This window comes from Astatotilapia calliptera, chromosome 13, assembly GCF_900246225.1.
Source record: "Astatotilapia calliptera chromosome 13, fAstCal1.2, whole genome shotgun sequence".
NCBI classification, from domain to species: domain Eukaryota; kingdom Metazoa; phylum Chordata; class Actinopteri; order Cichliformes; family Cichlidae; genus Astatotilapia; species Astatotilapia calliptera.
In genome coordinates, this window is record NC_039314.1 from 12,235,020 (window position 1) to 12,258,894 (window position 23,875).

Here is a 23,875-nt window from a genome sequence, read left to right on the forward strand (position 1 = left end):
ACTACTTCCACAATTTTTGTGCTATTTTCACCGTTCAAACTTTAAACTATTCTGCTATTTCTGCTAATTTGCGCTATGATTTTTGCTATTTTTTGCTATTATACTTTTTAAAATATTAAGCTTTTTTCCTTTAATTTGTCCCATTGAAATGAATGGAAAACTTCTGCAATTCTGCTAAAATTTTGCTTGTTTTTGAAACTTAACTACTTCCTCATACTTTCGCCTAGAAAAACCATTCAAACTTTAAAATGTTCACAAATTATTGGGCTATTCATGTATGATTCAGCTTTTTCAAATCTTTTACCGTTTTACTTTTATGCCTCTTAAAGTTTTGAGTTGCAAAATTGTGATTTTTCACAAAATACATGCGTTGTTATGGTTGCTATGCTCTTGGCTTCCAGTGTGTCACTGAAGGTTTTGCAATTTTCACTTCATGTCCGAACAACTTCTTGCTACTTGCTCAATTTTCACTCAACTTCCACAAATTATACATCAAAACGTAGGTATTTTTGCTGGCTTTCAGAAAATGTCACTATCATTGTTGTGGGATTTATAGAATTTTTGCAAATCTCCTCAGACTAACACAATGTCAGAAAACTCTCCATATAAAGTGAATGGAGAGCTTGTTCAAAATCATCGCTGCATTTCTGTAATGAGAGGCATATTCGAATCGTCATATCTCCTTAACGAAGCAAAGTTAAGACATGAGGCTTGTCCCGGTATATCTTCAGACACTCCTGACGCTCACAATTCAAGAATTTCTTTCTCACCTATTACCGTTCTGAAATGAGTTGGACTTGTTTGAGGGTAGGAAATTTGTCCTTCGCTCAGATTTCTTCAGATTTCAAACTGTGGAAATGAACCACTTTTTTCTCTCGTCATAACTTTTTGTTGGATTTCCACAGAGACCTGAAAATTTCTCTGACTGTTCACCAAAGCCTGCTGTCTCTTACGGTGAAAGAATGATATCGATACTCCAAATAGATTTAGAGTTAGAAAGCGTTGTTTGAGGGCAAGTCAAGGCAGTTTTTGCTTCGCTCTGCTCAGTTATGGTGCATTAGAAGTCTAATATCTTTAATAATTCATATTTTAATGATAAATTGTTAACACTGGAAGATTCCCCCATCTCTTCTGAACAAAACGGTGTAAGAATGACCGCTCTAGCCCCTACGGTTAGGAAATTATGGTCATTTGTTTGAGGGAAGTCCTCACTATGAGAAATAGGCTGCAATAATCCTGTGCCTCTCTGTCCTGCGTGTGTAAAAAGATGCACCTGTTTTGGCGGGAAAACGTAAACAGCCACTCTGATTGGTGGATTTAAATTCGGCAGCTCTCTCCCTCTGTGTCTGTGTGTGTGTGTGTGTGTGTGTGTGTGTGTGTGTGTGTGTGTGTGTGTGTGTGTTTAGTGGGAGAGAGAGGACCCTGCCCTTATTTGGCAGCATGTCATTGTAGGATTTAAATTGAATATAGTTAGACTGGTTGACTGGATTAGAGCCTGTGTTTGTGTGTCCCTCTGTGCATTTGTGTTTCAATATGCCTTCATATTTGTAATTTTGTAAGTTATTACTATTCTGCTAAATGATACTATTTCTGCTTTTCATAAGATTTGTGCCTAATATAGTATTTCTGCTAAATTATAGTATTTATTATTTTTATAGGATTTGTGCCAAACATAGTATTTCTGTTAAATTATAGTATTTCTGCTTTTTATACTATTTGTGCCTAATATAGTATTTCTGCTTTTTATAGGATTTGTACCTAATATAGTATTTCTGCTTTTTATAGGATTTGTGCTTAATATAGTATTTCTGCTAAATTATAGTATTTCTGCTTTTTATAGTATTTGTGCTAAAACATAGTATTTCTACTAAATGTAGTATTTATGCTTAATCATAGTATTTCTATATATTTCTGCCAGGTCCCCAGGCAGCCAATCCTCTGTGAGGACTTAGACATTCAAATTTTCAAATCAGGGCCTGCACGGTTTCCCAGCCAATCATATATGTGTCCTGAGGCATTCAAATTTGCATATTGGGGCCTTCATGGCTTCTAAGCCAGCCAATCATATCTGAGGGCTGAGGAATTCAAATCCACAAATCAGGGCCTGCACAGCTTCCCAGCCAGCCAATCATGTATGTGGGCTCCAGGTATTCAAATTTGCATATTGGGGAATTCGTGGCTTCTAAGTCAACAAGTCATCCATGTCATATATCTCTAAAAATTCATATTTTAATGATAAATTGTCAACACTTGAAGATTCCCCCATCTCTTCTGAACAAAACGGTGTAAGAATGACCGCTCTAGCCCCTATGGTTAGGAAATTATGGTCATTTGTTTGAGGGGAGTCCTCACTATGAGAAATAGGCTGCAATAATCCTGTGCCTCTCTGTGCTGCGTGTGTAAAAAGAGGCACATGTTTTGGCGGGAAAAAGTACACAGGCTCTCTGATTGGTGGATTCAAATTCGGCAGCTCCCAGGCTGACCTAGAAACTCACTTCTCTCTCCCTGTGCATTTTTTTGCTGATTTTTTCATTTAACAAGTATATTTGAGGGACCCTCAGCATGTTCAGCATTTTTTCAGCTGTCCATTTTGCTTTTCCAATTTTTCTGTTTAACTTATTACTATTGTGCTAAATCATACTGTTTCTGCTATTTTATAAGATTTGTGCTTAATATAGTATTTCTGCTTTTAATAGGATTTGTGCTTAATATAGTATTTCTGCTTTTTATAGAATTTGTGCTTAATATAGTATTTCTGCTTTTTATAGAATTTGTGCTTAATATAGTATTTCTGCTTTTTATAGGATTTGTGCTTAATATAGTATTTCTGCTTTTTATATGATTTGTGCTTAATATAGTATTTCTGCTAAATTATAGTATTTCTGCTTTTTATAGGATTTGTGCTAAAACATAGTATTTCTACTAAATGTAGTATTTATGCTTAATCATAGTATTTCTATATATTTCTGCCTGGTCCCCAGGCAGCCAATCCTCTGTGAGGACTTAGACATTCAAATTTTCAAATCAGGTCCTGCACGGTTTCCCAGCCAATCATATATGTGTCCTGAGGCATTCAAATTTGCATATTGGGGCCTTCATGGCTTCTAAGCCAGCCAATCATATCTGAGGGCTGAGGAATTCAAATCCACAAATCAGGGCCTGCACGGCTTCCCAGCCAGCCAATCACATATGTGGTCTCAGGCATTCAAATTTGCATATTGGGGAATTCGTGGCTTCTAAGTCAACAAGTCATCCATGTCATATATCTCTAAAAATTCATATTTTAATATTAAATTGTCAACACTTGAAGATTCCCCCACCTCTTCTGAACAAAACGGTGTAAGAATGACCGTTCTAGCCCCTACGGTTAGGAAATTACGGTCATTTGTTTGAGGGAGTCGTCACTATGAGAAATAGACTGCAAAAATCCTGTGTCTCTCTGTGCTGCTGCGTGTGTAAACAGATGCACCTGTTTTGGTGGGGAAAAGTGCACAGGCTCTCTGATTGGTGGATTCAAATTCAGCAGTTCCCAGGCTGACCTAGAAACTTAGTCCTCTCTCCCTGTGTGTGTGTGTGTGTGTGTGTGTGTGTGTGTGTGTGTGTGTGTGTGTGTGTGTGTGTGTGTGTCTGTGACAGAGAGAGAGAGAGAGAGAGAGAGAGAGAGAGAGAGAGAGAGGCTTTTAATGGGATGATCTCATTCTAAGATTTAAATTCAATATATTTAGACTGGTTGACTGAATTGGATCTTGTGTGTGGGTCTCTATGTGCATGTGTGTTTCCTCATGTGTACATATTTGTGATTGTGTGGCTGTAATAAATTTTTTTGCAGATTTTTGTCATTTAACAAGTATATTTGAGGGACCCTCAGCATGTTCAGCATTTTTTCAGCTGTCCATTTTGCTTTTCCAATTTTTCTGTTTAACTTATTACTATTGTGCTAAATCATAGCATTTCTGCTATTTTATAAGATTTGTGCTTAATATACTATTTCTGCTTTTCATAGTATTTGTGCTTAATATAGTATTTCTGCTAAATTTAGTATTTCTGATTAATTATAGTTTTTCTACTAAATCATAGTACAGTATTTCTGCTTTTTATGGGATTTGTGCTAAAACAAAGTATTTCTACTAAATGTAGTATTTGTGCTTAATCATGCCATTTCTGCTTTTTATAGGATTTGTGCTTAATATAGTATTTCTGCTAAATTATAGTATTTCTGCCAAATTATAATATTTGTGCTAAAACATAGTCTCAATTTAAAATTACAATATTCATAGTTCATCACTGTGTCTCTGGTAAATCACAATATTTCTGCTCTGTTGTACTATTTTTCTAAATCATAGTGTTTCTGTAATGTTTAAGTATTTTTGGCTAAATATATTCTTTCTGTTATCTTATACTATTTCTCCTAAATTCTTGTATTTTTGAGAAGTTATCATGTTTCTGGTAAGTTACAATATTTCTGCTAAATTCTGCTATGCTATTGTATTTCTGCCAAGTATTATGTTTCCTCTAAGATATTGCAGTTCTGCTAAGTTATTCCATTTTAGCAAACTTCTTTTGCTTCTGCAAAGTTTTTACAATTTCTGCAACTTTTCAGCTTTTTCAGCTAGTTTTTGCATACAGCTTCAGCTTTAAGCATCCACACTGCATTTTCGCAGGAAATGCAAATTTTTCTAGTTAGTTTTACATTTCTTTGGCAGAATGCAGCATGTTTATGACAGCAGCAGGTTAAATTCAGACTTAAACATTTCAGTCTCCTTCAGTATTTAAAGTGACTCACTGGCTGCTGCCCTGTTCCAACCAGCACCGCCCACTGCTTGCTTTAAAATTATAATTGTTTTTTAAACCCTTCTGAAGGTGATTTAAAAAAAAACTGCAGCATCCCTTGTTTCTCACCTCATGTAAGTTTTTCACAGCAAATATATGCACTGCTATTAACAGGCCCCGGGTGTCCGAATATTTTTGCACCATACCATAATGTTTGAGTCATATTTCCTTTCCACTTTCAAGCTTTTCCTCTCAGCGCAAGCTTTTTTTTTAATAATGCCTTGTGACTTTACCACAAGCAAAAAGCGTCAAAAGCAATTGTTTGCTAGAGGAAAGTCAAGTACTGTGTATCTCAAATTATTATCTCATTTCATGCTGCTGACTAAAGATTATATTCAAAACATAACTGCATTTAACAACTCATCAGTTGCATTTTGTCTTCACGTATAAAGAGTCCGTGTTGCTCTAAAATTAAACAGGTGCTTGCATTTAAGCAAACAATACATTTTTGACTAAACAAAGGCTCTTGGAAGGATTCAGACTGGACACAGATTTATCAGCTTCTCAGACGCTTGCCAGCCCTGTAATAATTTGTGAAAAAGAGCACTTTTAATATACTGGAATCAGCTGAGCCTTTTTAGATAGATATATGGAAATCGCCAAATAGAGATGAACACCAGAATATGTGTTTTTTCTGCCCTTGACATGAAGTCTCTTGCATAAGATGTATTTTATAACAAAGCGGTTTGGTACTGTTGCAGGCACGATCCAGAGTTAACACCTTTATTGAGAACGGTATCAAAAGAAGGTTGACTTTTATGATTTGAATGACAACAAAAGGCAAGTTGGACACAATTTTTTACATCTTAAATACCGCTGAGATTTATTAAATCACTGAGAGGTGAACTGAAAAATCTGATTACATGTTACACTGCGGTGTTCTACTGCCGAACTGTGGATTATGACTTTTGACTGGATGTTAATTTGTCACATTCTGCCCACCAAAAGCATTATTAGTCACTGACCCAGTCTCCAAACGTCCCAGATTCTGATGCTATAAAGCATCCACAGCATGAGCCGGATCCACGGAGGATCCATGCCACGACCACAGGACATTTTAGGAAAGCTGTAACAATGAATACTGTGTCTCTGGATGAAATCATGTGCTGGCAGCATGATCATACAGAAGAGCAGACGACCAAGAAAGGAAGATTACTGAACAAGTGAATGAGAGTAATTTTATCTCTTCGAGCAGGATGCAAACTAATTAAATGCTCCAGACAAATGAAGCCATGTAAAAGCCTCTTATTCTACTATGAATGATGCCTTGCTACCTACAGTGTCCCTACTGCTATTTTTTCTTGGGCTAAGAGTCCTACCCTTCTGCAGAACAAAGATCAGAAAATTATAGGAGTGAGATATTTATTCCTGTGTGTCATTCTGCAACAGTGGCTTGTAGTATGGCACTGCACTGTTAAATGCATCCCTGTTGTTTCCTAAGACAAAGAATGGTCAGCTTAAAGAATACATTTATCTGAGTGTAGCATATTAAGCTAAGCATTGCCTCCTGTGGACAAAGAGATGGGGATTTTCTTGATGCCCTTCTTGCCCTGGAGGAATTGTTCTGAGCTTTCACATGAGTTGCCATATACCCTTAAAACAACAAGCTCTGCTTTTGTTCAATTTTTCTCCCGTGTCCAAATCCTCCACTCATTTCATTACTTCAAGAGAGATGCCACAGGAATGTCTCTGCCCACACACCTCTGTCCTGGTCCTAGCCTAGCAAAGAGTTTTGACGCAGTTACCATTGTCATTGTGAAATGAAATAGGCCAACCCTGATTGTGTTGAGTCTACTCAGTAGTTCCCTCTGGGTGTGTGGTCCCCTGTCGCCCTCTGTAATTCAGCTGAAATGTGCCCTATAAGCCCTGTTGGAAACAAAGAAATATTTTAGGTCCCTCTAACTGGGCACTATTGCTGTTCAGTCCTCTGACTTGCAGGAATGTCTTCCCTGACAGTGGGCAAGTTTGGTCTCTGTCTCCCTGCTGCATTTTATGTTGCTCCCCTTTTGCTCCTGTGTTCTTAGACAGTTGAAGACCTCGATAGTGTGTGTGGGGGAGAATTTCATGCTGCTGCTGCTGGCTGTCGCTCCCACAATGCACTGTCTCACTTGCAAGACACTCAAAATCTCCCATTGAGATATAATGTGCTGGAGTTAAGTGACATACTGTAGAGGTCATATTCCTGTTTTGCAATCAAGACCACAAAGGTTGGGGAAAAGTCGCACCAGCTGCCATTTCCCAGAGGCTTTTCCAGCAGGAGCAAAATGTAGATTTACCATCAGTCCTCCAGTCGCAAGATTGTTCTGCTTAAATTTTTAAAAAAAAATGTTTTGGATCTTGAGAGCCCAAGCTGTGATAAAAGTACCTGGTAATCATTCTCCTGGTAGGCAGGCAGAATGAGACCTACTAGAGTGATCCATGGGGAAGATACTTATATCCTGAGGATACCCTCTTGCTTGCTACCTCTTACCTCTCCTCCCTGCAATAAACCTACTGAAAACTTGTGTGTTTATGTGCACATGAGTGGATCTTTATCTTTTGAAGCAGAAAACTCACTGCTTTCTGCTAACCATACCATGGCATAATGGTAATAAAAAAACATTTTACTGTTATCCTAGTAGCTCTGAATAGTGTGGTTCCTGTGTGGCACACGCACAGGGATGATTCAGCTCATATTGATGCAGTCTTGGTATGTTATAATATGAATCATTACTCATAAGTGAACAGCGCTTTATGTTCGATGCCAAGTCTCAGATAGCTTCATATAGCTCAGACTGTGAAAGGAGCAGTTTGATTTAAGGAGGTCTGTCAGACAGTGAGGACCAAAGTTTCAGTTTCCACCAGTGGTATAAGGGACAAGGAGCCCTGTACTTACTTCCTTGTAGGTCTTTACTAACACGGTGTCTGCAGCAGTGGGCAGAGAAGATTTATCTCGAATCAGTCTCCTCTCTCTTCTCTTCTCTTTTCAACAATTTCCCCCTTGTAGGTGGGAGTATCCAGTGGAAAGTTTCGATCTCTCAGCGAGAATTGATTATTATTCACTATACTTTTTCAATTGAGCTCTCCATGACCTTTGAGTAGATTTCTATCTATTTCTTTCATATTTTCTTGTTACTTTTAACTCGGCTAAGACTGAATGATTTGTATGCCATTTGGTCCATCCTAATTTAATCCTTCAACAAAAAAAAAACAGTGCGAGTGCTTGCAATGCCTTTTAAGCCTTACACTTTAGATTTTATCAGGTCTAAGTCAGTTTATTCTTAGCTGTTTTGTTGAGGGAATGATTGCCCAGTTTGTGCATTTATTGTAGAACTCACAGCAATGTGAACTAGGTCTTTGTAAGCTTCAAGGAGGCATGTATTTTGACTGTGTAATGGCATTTGTTGGCAGATAGCAATCTTCCCTCAGGTGTCAGGTAGTGGTCCTGTATATTACCTCTGTTTTTGTATTTGTATTTGTATTGCATCTTTATTTTTAACACATTAAAATGCATCACACAGCAGAGATTAAAGATCATTTTGAAAAATTAGCATACAATGTGAGGAAAGCATATGGAAGAAGCCCTGTGCAGCTACCGTAGTTACTCAACTGAACATGTTCAAATCAGATCATCTTCTATTTTCAGATTTTAAAGTCACACACAAAGGGGCCTCATTTTATACACTCAGTATCTTTGATAAGTTTGAAATCATGTAACGAATATTGTACTGATACAATACAGCAATATGCAAAAAGAGGCTATTTACTAATTGTGATTTTCTTACCTTTCCAGCTCAGGAGCAGAACTTTGGGGATCAGTTCCTTCATGTTTTCCTTCAAGATGGAAGCCCTGTTGCTAAACTTGGTTGTGGTGGCAGTCATATTTTGCATGCAGCTGTAAATCAGAACATCAATAACAACAGATGGACGTCAGTCACCATCAGGTAACGATATGGTGCTTCTACTTTGCTGTCATTCACCTAGAATTCAACTGCCAGGGAAGAACGTTTTTTGTAACATGTGTCAAGCAGGCCTAGAACGATTGAAGGTACAGTCAGTCATTTTTTGAAGTTATTTAATAGAAAAAAGAAAACTGTACTCATAGGTTCCAACAAACTGATGCATTCTCATAAAAGCTATTATAAATCTATTAAAAATACTGTTGTGGGAGGATCAAAGAGGATCAAAATGTGTTCATCATGCTTGTGTATTCCCGATATTGTCGCAATAATTTGTTATCAACATTCATTGTCTGTACAGCTGACAAGAGCTGAGTAAACAACAACTAGTTGTAAGCTAACATTATGCCCGCTAATGTTAGGCTCAGTTGTCCTTAAAATCGCACTTTCCCGTTACAGTCTTTCAAGCAACAGACTCCAACAAAGTTACATCCACCCATAACGGACTCCTTTCACAAAATGTTACAGACTTTTCTAGCGTAAAAGAAGGTGGACACTTCTCAGTCAGCATTGCCAGCTGAGGTAAACAGTAGGTTGATGGCCTTCCACAGACTGGGAAAAGCTCAGGAGCAAATCGGGATCTGGAACAGTCAATAGTAGAAACAATCTAAATCTTCTTTAAATGAATGTTTTTGATCTCTGTTTGTTGGCTAAAATGTGTTTTACATACTGTAACTGTACATTTGTGAACTAAAATAATGAATAGTAATATGTAAATTGTTTACATCTTATCGGCATTATTTTTTACCTATCAACAGTTTTAAAACTCCACTAGCATACACAAATTGCATAAAAACAATAGCAAAATATCCATCTTACTAGTAACTAAATTTAGCTCCTTTTTTATGTCCTTTAGTAATACTGCTTATGAAAAGGCATAAGCAACAAATATAACTACTCTTTAGATTTATCATGGGAAAACATCTCACTTTCAAACATTTGGCAGTAGACTCGTTACCAGACCTGATTCATATATATTTTGACTTATTGCTTGTTCCTTTCAAATAGTTCTGATCAGCCATCCTTCCCCCTGCACTGCTGATCTTGTGTCTCTGTACTGCACACAAAGGCTTAGAGGCTTCATCACTGTGGGGCAGAGTAAGCCAGCAGGAGAAATGAGAGAGTGCCTGCTGCTGAGCTCTGCTTCTATTTGCTCTTGATCGGTTCAGCAATTTTATTCATATGCAAATGAGCCCATGACATCATCAAGTCATGTTTGAGCACAGAGTACCTACTTTCCTTGGGTGATAGTTGGCAACACTGAATACAGATGCCTTGCTGTTGTCAGCATGTATGCAGTGCAGTGCTGTGGTTGTATTTAACTGTAAATACTGTAATCCAGACTCCAATGACCGGTGAAAAAATTGAAATTGCCTGAAGGCACTGTAACACAGTCTCATCTCCATATTTTTTTTCCCAATCTTTCCCTCTTGCATGACTCTCAAATGCTCTTTTTTTTCTATCTTGCTGTCATCTCGGGTTGTGTGGTGCCACTGCACCTAACATCGGAAAGGGAAAACATTTACCTGTTTTTATACAAATACAGTTACACCCCTTTGACTTTCTCATGTTATACCCATAAATGTCTGTCTGTTGCACCCACACAGCAGCGTTGCTACAAAGCCTATTCAACATTACCCGACCAAGCTTCAGTACTATAGTATGAAAACATTGACACTCATTTTTCATAAGCTTTATTTCTGGTGACATAACTGCTGCACGGGGTACGACGTCGCAGATGCAAAAATGCTTGTTTGTTTTTTACTTAAATTGTTTTCCCTACATTATGATCACATATAATTAAGCAAAAATCCAACTTAAAACCATGATAAAGAGTGTTAATGTTTCTTTACCTCGCCCTATTTGAAATCCTCTTAGCTATGAAGGAACACTGTTTAGCAGTCGTGCACCACTTCGTCTTGCTAATCATCCTCAACAAAGGGATAAAAGACATTATGAATATTTAATCAAGAATTTAGAAGCCAGTCCTGACAGTAAACATAATTGAATGAATCACATTTTCCTTTTGTTGGTCTTCAAAAGGAAAATGTGATTCATTTCACTGAAACATTCAGGACTGTTTAAATTGGCTGCCACATACATGAAATATAAAGTCCATACCTTTCTCTCCAGTGAGCTTCCATTGAATTATGAACACTTTGGCTGTGTAGAAACACTGAGTTTGGTTTCGGGAAAATGGATTATAATAACTTATATTATATTTATTCAGACACGCTATCAATAGCTATGCAGATTTTCTAAATGTAATGGTGTTACGGTGCATTGTGTTTTCACAAAACCGTGTGTAACGCAAAGGCAGATTGATAACAGCTGTGAAGCATGCAAAACATTTCCACAAGGCAGCAACTTTGTATTATATTTTCCCTCTCCAGAAATGTTTAATTGTATTATTTCACTTAAAGCACAAATGGGCTGTAGCACTCCAGAGCAGACAAATGCTGGCAAGACAAAAAGCCACTGCTGAAATGCCCCTTGCTGCCAGATAAATTCACAAAGGGGAGTGTGCAGGGGGGATGCTGTGTCATTTTTCATTTGGGGAGGACATGTTTGTTGCTGGCTTGGTTTTTGATGTTGGGAAGTTTTCCTTTGGGGATGTTTAAGGCAATACTGCTGCGATTAAATTTGAGAGTGGCAGACTCCAAACGCTCCCCTGGTCATTTGTGAGGTGTGTATGCTTTTAGCTGAATCCCGTACTACTTGCCATTCACTGTTGGAGTAATTTCCATTTACACTCAGTCAAAGATCAACAAGGATGACACACAGCATTCTGCAGCATCACATTTCTTACCTTGTCAGAGGTGAACTCGGAGTCCCTGGCAGACATGATTATTTAAATTTATGCTGCTTTTGTTGGTGCTTTTTTCTCTTCAGTCAAAGGAATGGGAGTAGTGTCTCAAGTATGATTCAGGCTTACTGAAAAATATTCTTTTTTGTCTGACTGAGGATCCTGTGTCTAGCACCTTCTGGGTTTTGATGTTCATGTTGATGTTTTTTACTGTTGAAAATGCACCAAATTTTCAGTTTGTGTAGAAGCAGTGCATGAATACCTCGTCATCACGTCTTTTCTTACAACCTTTGTTTGAAAGGATGAAAATGTCAGCGTTCTGCTTGATCACTGAAAGCAAAGATTCTCAAAAAAACTTGCCTTTAGTCTTCTTTGGTGATGCCATAGGGTAGTATTGCAGGTTGTTTTAATTCTGTCTTGAATTGCTTTGATTTCAAAAGAAATGTACATCTGTATTTACACTTTATTAGGTACACCTTGACAATACTGGGTTGGACTCTCCTTTTCCCTTTAAAACTGTCCTAATTCGTGTCCTAATTCTTCATGGCATAGATTCAGCAAGAGGCTGGAAACAATCCTCAAGACTTTTGGTCTTGGCATGAGAGCATCACACAGATGCTGCAGATGCAAATCTTTTGCTCCACCACATCACAAAGGTGCTCTGTTGGATTGAGATCTTGTGATTGTGGAGGCCATTTGAGCAAAGTGTTGTTCTTGTTCAAGAAACCAGTTTCAGATGATTTGGGCTTTTTGACATGGCACCGTGTCCTGCTGAAAGCAGCAATCAGAAGGCGTGCACTCTGTGGCCATAAAGGGATTGGCATGGTTGGTAATAATACTCAAGTAGGCTATAGCATTTAAACGATGGTACTAAGGCACCTAAAGTGTGCCCCACAAAGTACCGCCCACACATTACACCTCAATCAGCAGCCTGAGCCGCAAAAACAAGGCAGGATGGATCCAGGTTTTCATGGTTTTCATACCAAATTCAGACCAGTCATCTGAATGCTGCAGCAGAAATTGAGGCTCATCAGACCAGGCAACATTTTTCCAATTTTCTCCTTTTTAGGTTTGGTAAGTCTGTGTGAGCTGTAGCCTCAGTTTCTGTTCTTAGTTGACAGGACGGGCACCCGGTGTGGTCTTCTGCTGCTACTTCAGGTTCAAATTGATCTGCCTGCACAGATGCTCTTCTGCATATCCTGGTTGTAACGAGTGGCTATTCTGGTTACTGTTACCATCCTGTCAGCTCAGTGCAGTCTCACTTCTAGCAACAACAAGGCATTTTCACCCTGAGAACTCCCACTCACTGGATATTTTCTCTCTATCAGAACATTCTCTGTAAATCCTAGAAATGGCCGTGTGGAAAAAAATCCCAGTAGATCAGCAGTTCCTGAAATACTCAAACCAGCTCGTCTGGCACCAACAACCGTACCACATTCAAAGTCACTTAAACCACCGTTCTTCACGATTCTGATGCTCGGTTTGAACTGCAGCAGCTCGTCTTGACCCTTTCTACGTGTTTAAATGCTCGGAGTTTCTCCCACGGAATTGGATGATTTGTGATAATGAGCAATTGAACAGGTTTGCCTAATGAAGTGCTTCTCAGTGAATGTTTATTTCATAATTAGATCCCTTAAATCACTTTTCTTTTAAATTAGCACCGTATTCACATTACAGCCACATTATAGGTGGGTTGTTTTGTCCAAGCAATGTTTTTGTACACATACTCTTGAGTGTCTTTCCTCCAGCACAGAACAGAATGAGCCAAGGATCAGTCAACCAAGTCTATGACTAATGGATGAGGCCATGATGTCCAGACTTTTACTTCCTCTACAGCTCCGATAAACGAAAACAAAACACTGGTTCACGATTCTTCTAATGCAGCTCTTGCTATGCCCTTCCTGTGTGTCCTGAAATAGTATGTGCTTGCTCTGACCACAAAACACAGGACAGCAAATAACAGGAAGAGCATTAATTATTAGTTGCTGATTAAATTATTATGATTCTCTAACTGTTGCTTTTCACAATAATAAAAGAATTTAAAAAATGGCGACTTTAGTTTCTCGTTCAGTTTTTAATTCAGCGAGCATGCTATCATTTGCATCGCATATTGAACTTTAACGATTATTTAATTATTTAATCATTAAACTTATATTTAATGGCCTGTTCAGTGATCATCGAATAGTTTTGTAGAAAAAAATGAACATGTGGGTGTGAAATGTCTCCTAGCAACAGCCGCTGGTACCAGGAAGAAAACAGACTTATGCTGTGAGAAGAAACACTGGAAAGAATTTCAAAAAAGTAACTTATTTCAGGGCATCTCAGGGAGTCGGGGAATCTGACTTCTTTGAATTATTGTCACAGAAACATTGGAAACTCCGCTTTCTGAGTTCGAGTCCTCTTCAGCTCCGAAACGCTGATTTACTTCACTCAGCATAATGTTTGCTGATATAGAACTAAGAGGGCATTTTAGTGCGAGTCAATCAATGGTGCATTTTGTTATACGATGTGGTTAGATCAATCTTATGATTTGCGTCTATCCTATTAATGGGTACATAACCCCTTTGCAGTTTGTGAAAGTAATTACCAAACTGCTACATTACAAGTGAACACTTCCCTGCTGGGTATTAATCCTTTGGAGAGTAATAGAGAAAAATGTATTTGGGGAAATGGCACGCCATATGTGCGCTTGTTTCAAAAGTATCTGATTTAATAAGGGCCGTTTTTGTTTTTGAAACCACGTCCTTTTTTTTTTTCACAGCAAGGTATATGTATCAATTACACACTATTCAGAGTTGTATTGACAAGTCCTCCCATGAAAGATTCAGCAGCAGCCCTGCCTGCTCACTTGGAGTTTCTTTTGTGAAGCTTCACAATACCACGAGTGTTGCTGTGTGCTGTCTAATTGTATTGCTGGAGATATAATGATAGAACACAGGCTACCCAAATTAATTGAGGCTTGCCAGTCACAGCACAAATTATGCAGCAAATGCTGCAGTGCTGCTTGTGTGAAAGTAACTGCACCAGAGCCAGCCATTACAGTCAATGTAGGTGTAGTTTATGATCTGATAAAGAGCATGTTGCACTTATGGAAAAAACAACAACAAAAACAACAAACAGACCCCTTTGTATATCTTGTGCAATAGGTGCAGTGGTGTGATATGACATTTCATGATTTGTAACCATATGTAAGGTTATTTTCAGTTAAATCAGATGCAGCGCCGCGACCTGTTGTGCTAATAAGAATATCAAAGTAACAGTTGGTACTTGTCTTCTTTGTGTGTGTGTGCCAGCTACAGCTCACTGATAATAAACCCTACTGAGCATAGTCTCCATTTGCAGAACTAACAGACACTTAAATCAATCAAATGACTCACAAATGATAACTTCACAACTTACATGTTACACATTATGATTTGCTCTTTGTAAGAATCAGAAATATGGCTAGAATAACAAGGCTTTTTTGTGCCTTTTTTCCCCCAGACACTAAAAACTGTTGCAAGGGCACCGTGCAGTGCATGATGTTTTACTGCCATCTGTTGCCAATACTTTCAGATGTTTCATGCAAAAGTAATATTTTAATGATTGTCCTCCTTTATTATTAGTTGTCTGCAGGGGACTGTGAAGAGGGAATGTTCTTATTGGATTGTAGAGACAAACACCCACCTTCAGGTTTAACAAATACCTCTGTGTAAAGGTGCAGTCCTGAAAATATTTGCAAGGTCCCTTAACATTCCAGGTAATATTTCAGTTGTGATCCTCCGGAAAGTTGCTGTAATGCAGTTGCACCTTAATTAGTCACACACCAGACGCAGTCTAAATGAGGATGTTAGAGATGACAAATCACTCATGATTAGAACATTAGCCAGATGAACAAATGCATAAATGATGATTGAGTTAGGAAAATGATCACAGCCATATTGTGGTGTGGTCTGTCTTTGGAGAAATATTTATCCGTCTCTGTTTGTTTACCTCAAACTGGAACTTTGCTGCGTGGGTCCTGTGAGACCCAGAAATGAATGGTGCACAAGGGGCCCAATAAGAAATCACAGTTTCTTCCCTACATTAGAGAAAACCACTGTTTCTTTTCCTTCTTATTCATTCATATGTTTGTTTGTTTGGTTTTGGGCTTGTGTGTATGTGTGTGGCGATTATAATGTGGAGCTGTAGGTCATATTTCTAGCTATCTACACCACATAAAGTAGTTGTACTCATTTTTAAAAATATATAAATAGTCACGTTTTCCTTAAAGCAAGACTATTGTAAATTAGCTTGCTGGAATATTAAATGTGCTCATAAGAACTCATCAAGTTCGCTTACTTTGTGTGCATGCTTTCCATATCTCCCAGGGACAGTTTTTGTAGCATCAGTAGCCCGAATAAAAGCTACTGTGGTAAGCACCAAAATATTCATCAAGCGCCCTCAGCAATAGAGGTTGTAATGATGTTGTGATGTTTCATACCTCGCAAAATGGTCCATTTTTGTTGCACAAAGATAAGGATTGATATATCGCACAACTCTATCCCTTTCATTAGGATCCAAGGAACAGCGGGGCAATATCCCAATGTAAGAGAGTGAGCTCACTGGAACACACTGAGCACCACCAGGATGTTAATGGATGTCTTTTGTGGACATTAGGTTGCCTTTCACATTTGCCAATGTAAATGTGCCTTAATTTATCAGTGAGTGTGTACAAAACGGCTCTTATGATTTCCACACCTGTAATTAGTCCTACCTGAAGTTGAGTATGATTGCCGCAGGGAGGTGTCCTGGAAGGCTGTTTCAAATTAGCAGGAGGGCGATTGCTCTGATTGTTTCCATCTGGCTATTAAAGCAGACGTTTGAGGGTTGTTCCTCATCAGTCATCATCGGTACAGTCAAAAAGAATGGCTGAATAAGTTACGAAATACACACAATCGTAGTTGTGTGGCGTGTTTACAGGCTGGTGGCAAAGAAACCCACAGAACACAAAGGGCATCACGCATTGCCGTGTTTACGTGTGTGGCGGAGAGCGTGCAACCTTTTGCATAATGTTGAGTCTTTTAAAGTGGCTTCTATTGTGTACTGCCAGCATAAGGCCGGTGATGAATTGGGGAGAGGGGATCACTTGACTTTGCCAGAGCTGGAATATGACACAAGTAGACCATCTACTTAACATTACGGCTGCAACATTAATGACTACTACAATTGTATATTTCCCCAGAGAGACGCTGAGGGTCAAATGATAAAATTATCTTCCTTCTCATTAGGTTTGTAATGTATATCTAGTTTGTGCCCTCGTTTTTATCATTAATTAATCCTGAATGACATAATGAGCACTCATACCCATAATCATGTTTTTGGCCTATTGTTATCATTGTTATCAGTAGTAGCAGTGGTAGAAAATCATAGAAAATGTTATTAAAACTGGTATTTATGTCACAGATCATGTACCTGGTTATGATTGGTGATCTCACTCTGTGGTTTTTCTTTAGGCACTCCATAGGTACTGTTGCATTACTGTGTCCATTTCAATTTGGCTGAGAAACACAACTACTTACAGAAAATAAAAAGCACTGCAGCACTGAGCCAAAACCTGTTTCTGGCTTTCTTATTTAAATCCAAAACTGGGGAAAACATTGCCTGTTTTTTCTTGTCTCTCCTGGGTTTAGGGTGAGAGCTTGTGATACAAACGGACCATTACTTCAGACCCAGTGTGCCAGTGCATAAAGTGTCTTATAAAACGATGTGTAATGTATATCTAGTAAGTTTATGGAATATTCTCCATGGTCACATTAGGAGCTTCACTGCTGTCTGCTCTGTTTGTTTCTCCATCAGAGCCTTTTCCACACTTTGTTGGCGTTATTGTGAGTATCAGACATGGCAGGGAGAGGGCTTCCTAACTTACCCCTGGTTTCTGTGTCTTCTCTTTTAACAGATACAATCTGCCTGTTGGCAAACAAGGAGGCCCGTGTATGATTGAAATAGCTGCAGATAATGGCACGGCTCAGCATCTCGAGGAGTACATCTCATACCCTGTGTCACAGGTATCCTGACTTCTCTGCACTCAAATCTACCCTTTGTACAACCATCATCTCATTTCAAACACATAATTATCTCTCAGTTATCTTATTCCTTTTACAGCACAGTTTGCCTTAAAAACATTGAAATGTTGGTACAGCAGTAATATCATCGCCCGTGGATCCCGATATTCTTCAGTAAATAATAATAATTAAAGAAATATGCATGTATTTCCATCGAGAGCCATTCCAGCATTTAAACGCTGCTCTAATAATGAATGCCACAAAGCCATCAGTGGCTTTTAGTTTTTGTAGCAGGGTTGTTTGTCAATGTCTTTGCTTATATAAAGGCTGCATTGTTATCTAAAATTTCTGAAATCTGCTAAATGTCATTGTGACAATTATGAAGTAAAACAGTATAAATGCAGCATTAATGTTAAAGAGCAACACAGGAAATATGCCCTGGCATTTATGTCATATAGACCGATGATGTTTACTGGCAATTTTTTTTCCCTGACATCCCTGCATTTTTGTCCCACAGCCCTATACATTTGGCACCCCCACAGTGCCAACAGACTCGCCACATTCAAATAAACAACTTATAGAACTCATGACAGCAGGGCCATCAGTAGATTGACTGTATGTTGTTGTGTGCTGCCAAAGCCCATTGCTTTATGAATACAAAACAGGCTTCCATTTAGAAAAAAGTGCATCTTTTACAGTATTATCTATAGATAATCACAATTGGCAAACATGTAAGCCACATCAAGCTTGTTCTATTATTAATCACAGGCTGGTCTTTTTTTTTCTGGCTCATTAATTTGATTAACAACACCTATATTTGTTATTAATTAATAATTTTGCTTTCACATTCAAATATGCAGAGAGAGTCTCAACCTTCCCACTGGCCCAACATGCCTCCCACTCCTCAGTGTGATTTATGGTCTTCTAATTTGAGATGCCAACATGTTTCTTTGTTCCTCATTCATTACACGAGCACTATCTTTGCTACAATTAGACATCACAGTGCTAAACATTTTCTTGTATTGTCAGGTTTAAAGATGAAGTGAATGAGTGTGTTTCTAAAAATAAAAAAATACTACTTACACTTACACTTACACGCTGTGTATATTTGTGGATAAACAATACCAGTAAAAAGCTACTTGTAGTGTTTTGTATCAAATGAAGATCTTAAAAATGTCTTGGAAACAAATATGTGCTTTAGTTATTTGTGTTGTATTTGTGTTGGCTTTATCTGACACTGTCAGCCAAGAGAAGAAGTGAGTGGGCTCAAAACTAAAGCCAGCTGTAGACTTCAGAGAGAGATAGCTGCTGTCACTTTCCAGTCTAGACTGCCGAGGCTAATCAGACAGCTTAGCAGATGTTGGTGAAGCAATATTGCCATCTATTTCACTGTTAGTATATGTCAAATTAGAAGTATCTTGATTTCTCACTAAACACTGTTATCTAGTTACTCAGGGCTGTGGCAAAGTGGCAGGCTGTAGTTTTCATTTTGGATCAGTTTCTTTTTAATTAGTACAAAGACAGGATACACCCAGCTATAGAGCTACTGTGTCAGGGTTCACAGCAGGCTTGCTGCTCTACTGGTGTATGAGACCAGATTGCATTCAATGCCCAGTAGCCGGTGCCGTAGGGGTATAATTACTCATAGATAAAGGGAATGAAGGTATACATGTAGATATATAAATACTAATAATATGGCAATCTTAAAATAATGTGGTGAAATGTAGTTGTTATTGCAGTACATTAAAGTGCTTAATAAGCAACATCAGTTAGTGTAGGAAAAGTAAGTTACAAGTAAGTTTCCTCAGTCTGGCTTGTTGCACTTTTCATGTTTACATTCTACACTGGTTATAGTTTTGTATTCTGTGTATATAAAGCTTTATTCTGGTTATATTTTTTATAGCTGTTGGTTTTCTCTGTCTTCTTGTTTTTGACGTTTTGTTACATGTATTTATATTTACATTTTCTTGACATTTTTGATTCATGTTAAACTAAACAGCACCACGTAGACCTAAGGGCAATGATCATTTCGCATACCCTTCACATACGTAATCATGGTTAGGCTCTAACCTGAAGGCCAGTATTTTTTTCATCAGACAAAGGAAACAATCAAACTTTTTTGAAGCATTAAATGAACATATCTATTTTCTGGCTTTGAAATATTACCTCTACTTATTCACACTCTATCCAGTATTTACTAAGCAGAGCAAATTGGCTTTAAGCCGCAATCAGAAAAAGTGCAGATTGGAGTAGCAATTTAAGCCAGCGAGTCAAACGAACAATTGCCAAATTTCTGAAAACAAAAGCACTTAGTTGATTCCAGTAATGATCAAAAAAATTTACCAAGGGCAGTACAAATTAGCACAGGGTCACAGACATGCATGAGTAACCTGCCGTCAGCACAAATACAGTTACTTTTAATCTGACAGGCATAATATACGCATGTGTTTTAAGGTGTTTGTGTACAACTTCTGATAAATACTACAAAGGGTCATTTGTAGTACCATAAGTAGTAGGATTGATGTGTGTGTGCGTGCGTGCACGTGCGCTCTCCATGGTCCTGAATTGTGGAGGGAAAAAAAGAAGAAATAACTTGAAAATTCAATCTGAAGATTTCATGTGTGTCATGAAATATTTGTTGGTGTGAGGCATGCCATGAGGCCCTGTGACATTTGTAAAAGTAAGAGTCAGATCTTGTTTGACCCCTTTAGAAGAACGAGAGGGAGAAAATGAAATGAAGGTTTGGAAGCAGTGGGCTCGCTGTGAATTCTGTTTGGAGGTTTTAGGTCTTCCTTGATTTTTTCCAGCGTGTTTTTCTTTTAATATATATAACAATGTATCTGTAGCAATCTATAAGCTGTGATAATGTCCCCCTACTGCCAATCAAAAAGAAACACATGTAGCCCTTTTGACACACCCTCTCTTTTCTTGTTATAGCAGCAACTAGTGAAACCATGCAAAGTGTTAAAAGACAGAAATATTGTTTCTTTATTAGATAATGGTGCAATTACTAAAGCATTTTAAATAATCCCCTTGCCAAATGCTGTGGTCCGAAAGGGAAACACCTTCAAATATATATTCAATAAGGCTATCCACAAATAAAACACGGCCTTGGCTTTTAAACTTTTCACTATGCATCTTGAGTAAATCCACACAGTATGTTTTTTTCCTTGCCCAAAGATGGTTCGCACTAGCCCAAAGGCATAGTTAACCTCGCCCCAAGGTTTTTGTCTGTTTTTATTGTGGCCAAGTTTTACTCATCTAAACTGGCCTTACATGTGCATAAGAAGAATATGAAACAGATTCCACACTGCCTAGCCCTGCCTTCAAATAAAATTCGAAAATGAGCACACTGCTCGTGTGAAAGCGGTGCTGTGGGTCCACTTACAAAGTCATGAATTTTACATTAGTGGGGCTTTTCAAATGGACTCTTCTCATAAACATGGTAAACATGCTTGAAGGCACCATAAAGTCATACATTATCATCAGCCCATCATCATCACACAGCTACAGTGAATCACATACAAGCACAGTTTAGCATGTTTTAAAAGCAGCCATCACGCGCTGCTTGTTTTATATGAATCCTAAGCTTTTTTAAAGATACTTTCAAGGTCCTTACAAGTGTGGCTTCATTGCACATACATTCACAGGAACCCTGTCATGCATGTCTCTTTATAGGCTTTTAAATCTGCAGCGGTTATGTCATTTAAAGCTTGTATTGAGCCAACGTCCTAAATGATAATGTGGTCTAACACTTAAGTGTCCCTTCACTGAACACCTCCACTTCAGCTGTCCAACACTTCCTCCGATGCCAGCAAGCAGTTATGACGAGTGCCAAGGATGTATAAATTCTGACATGACTGATGTGATTTTGTAATGGCAGAGACGAAACTGGAAACAGTAATATTCAGTGTACTTTGAGCTCTTCATACTGTTAACATCCAGTATATTACATGACAAGGTTGCATTTTATCACTAGTGGCAAGTGGCAAATGAGCTTTTTTAATCTCGTAGTTAACATCCGGTGTCCATAATTTGACTCAGAAATGTTCACATCAACACATTTCTCTTTTATTATAGTTTGTTTTGTTTTATTACCCATAAGACCTCAGAGTAAACCACAGGAACAGTTAGAATCTTTTAGGACAGAACTTGAAATCTTCTGTAGGTTGAAGAGAAATGACAAAATGTAAAGGAAGGAAATTTATACAGTACGATGGAATAAAATATAGGCACTTTTATGCTTATGTGATGTACTCGTTTGTAGCATTTTTGCAGACACAGCTGCAGTTGTTAAGTTGACTGTTACAAAAGAATAAGTTACAGGTTCACACAATTTCTCTATATTAGCCAAATGTTACCCAATTACCGCACATCAAAGGAACCTACCAGTGTTTTTTGTTTTTTTAATGATCATTATCTCTAGATATGTGACATCCAAAGAACTGAAAAAGAAAACATTACTCGGTGCTCATATTTCTCTAAACTCACGAACGCATTAATTTTGATGGTTAGTCTCACATTAAACATGGAATACATTAAATGCCCAGAATCCTCACTTCCCTTGCACCCACTGTTTTTTTCCACACGCCATCCACTGCCTTTAATTACCCATTAACTTCACAACTGGAGGATAAGTTTTAACATAACAGTTAAAAAAGGCACAACATTTAAAACAAACAAACAAACAAAAAACAAACATGGGGTCTAGTGTAATAATGTAACAGATAGTGTAACTGACTTATTAACAAGAATAAAAGTTAGAGTCTAGGTGATACTAATACCGCATTACACCAGAGGGTAACAGTAGCTGAGTCTGTTATCTTTCTTCTTCATCATCTCAGGATACATTAAGGTCCTAATAATGTAATAGCAGTAATAATTTCACACACACACACACACACACACACACACACACACACACACACACACACACACACACACACACACACACACACACACACACACACTGTGTTTTCATACCTTTGTGGGGACATCTAATTGACATAATGCTTTCCCTAGCTGCTTACCATAATATATACTGCTGATCACTTATGTGTGTTAATTATTTATTTATTTATTTATTTTACAGGGGACCTTTGGACCCATATTTCTTGGGGATGTTTCATCTCGGTGGGACATGCATGACAAGAGTGAAAAAGCAGAGAAGAGATTCATTGGTTGTATCAGAGAACTTCAGGTCAACTCAAAGGAGATTTACCTGATGGGTGAGGCAGTTAGAGGGAGAAATATCAAGAACTGTGACCCTCCTGTCTGCCAGCACTTTCCTTGTCGTAATGGAGGAACTTGTATCAGGTAACGGGTCACTTTTTACCCTATTAAAGTTTACTTAATTATCTTTAAACCTGAAAGGCACAAAGAATATAAGAAATCCAACTGTCCTTCTTTATGGAGTAATAATACATTGGACTCAGTAACTTGACGTGAACTGCACCAGATTTGTATAGAAGACTGAAATTTCCAGAATCAAAAACCAAGAAAAAAAGAAAATAAATAAATCAGTATATAAATTAGAATGCCATTACATGCATAACTTGAATGTATCACATAAAATAATGTAATTGAAACCAATGTTGGTATTTATGTAAATATGGCTATTCACTAACCAATTCTTAATGCAAAACTCATCAGTTGTCAGCCTTATTATATCAGCACTGATCTAATTCCAGTGTGGGCGTACTGGAGGGTAGCTGTGCTCTATGGAACATTGGCTTGTGCCGTGCTATCAGTGCAAAAACAACAAACAAACAAACCAAAAAAAATTGTAACTTGATTTTTTGTTTTATTAAGCGAGAAAAATATTTGGCAATTTCTATGATAAACTGTCATCACACGACAGACATTTTTGTCTAGTTTTGATCTAAATTAGCAATTTCTGCTCTTTCTTGTATTCTAGCCACAATGATGCGCGTTATGAGTCATTGAAATGTCTGTAATGACGTCTGGAGCAGGCGGGTCAAGAACACTTCATAATGCTGTCTTTCTGCAGTAAACAAAAATAATTTCAATTAGCAAGCTGATTTATTTTTCTTCTTTTAATGGATGATGGCCTTCTCAGAAAGCTTGTACCAAAACACTGATTGCACTATGAACAACACAAAGAAAGGGGGTTCAGGTGAAAAAGCAACTGCTGGCTTTATTATATTGCTTTCCCTCAGCTTTTCCATGTCATGGATTCAAAAAGGTGCTGGGAACATTCCTCAGAGGTTTTGGTCCATATCTTTATGATATCATCACACAGTTGCTGCAGATTTGTT

General features: G+C 38.0%; 1 protein-coding gene across 1 annotated transcript in view; it reads left to right on the forward strand.

The window, feature by feature from the left end:
• The first annotated feature begins 8,608 nt into the window (after positions 1 to 8,608).
• The window catches only part of LOC113035112 (protein eyes shut homolog), a 44,752-nt gene continuing 29,485 nt past the window's right edge, over positions 8,609 to 23,875 (forward strand). Inside the window, exons 1-3 of the mRNA XM_026190421.1 lie at positions 8,609 to 8,753; positions 17,492 to 17,600; positions 22,690 to 22,913. Of these exons, the coding sequence (XP_026046206.1) occupies positions 17,529 to 17,600; positions 22,690 to 22,913 (296 nt within the window). The 5' untranslated portion in view covers positions 8,609 to 8,753; positions 17,492 to 17,528. The remainder of the gene's footprint in view (positions 8,754 to 17,491; positions 17,601 to 22,689; positions 22,914 to 23,875) is intronic.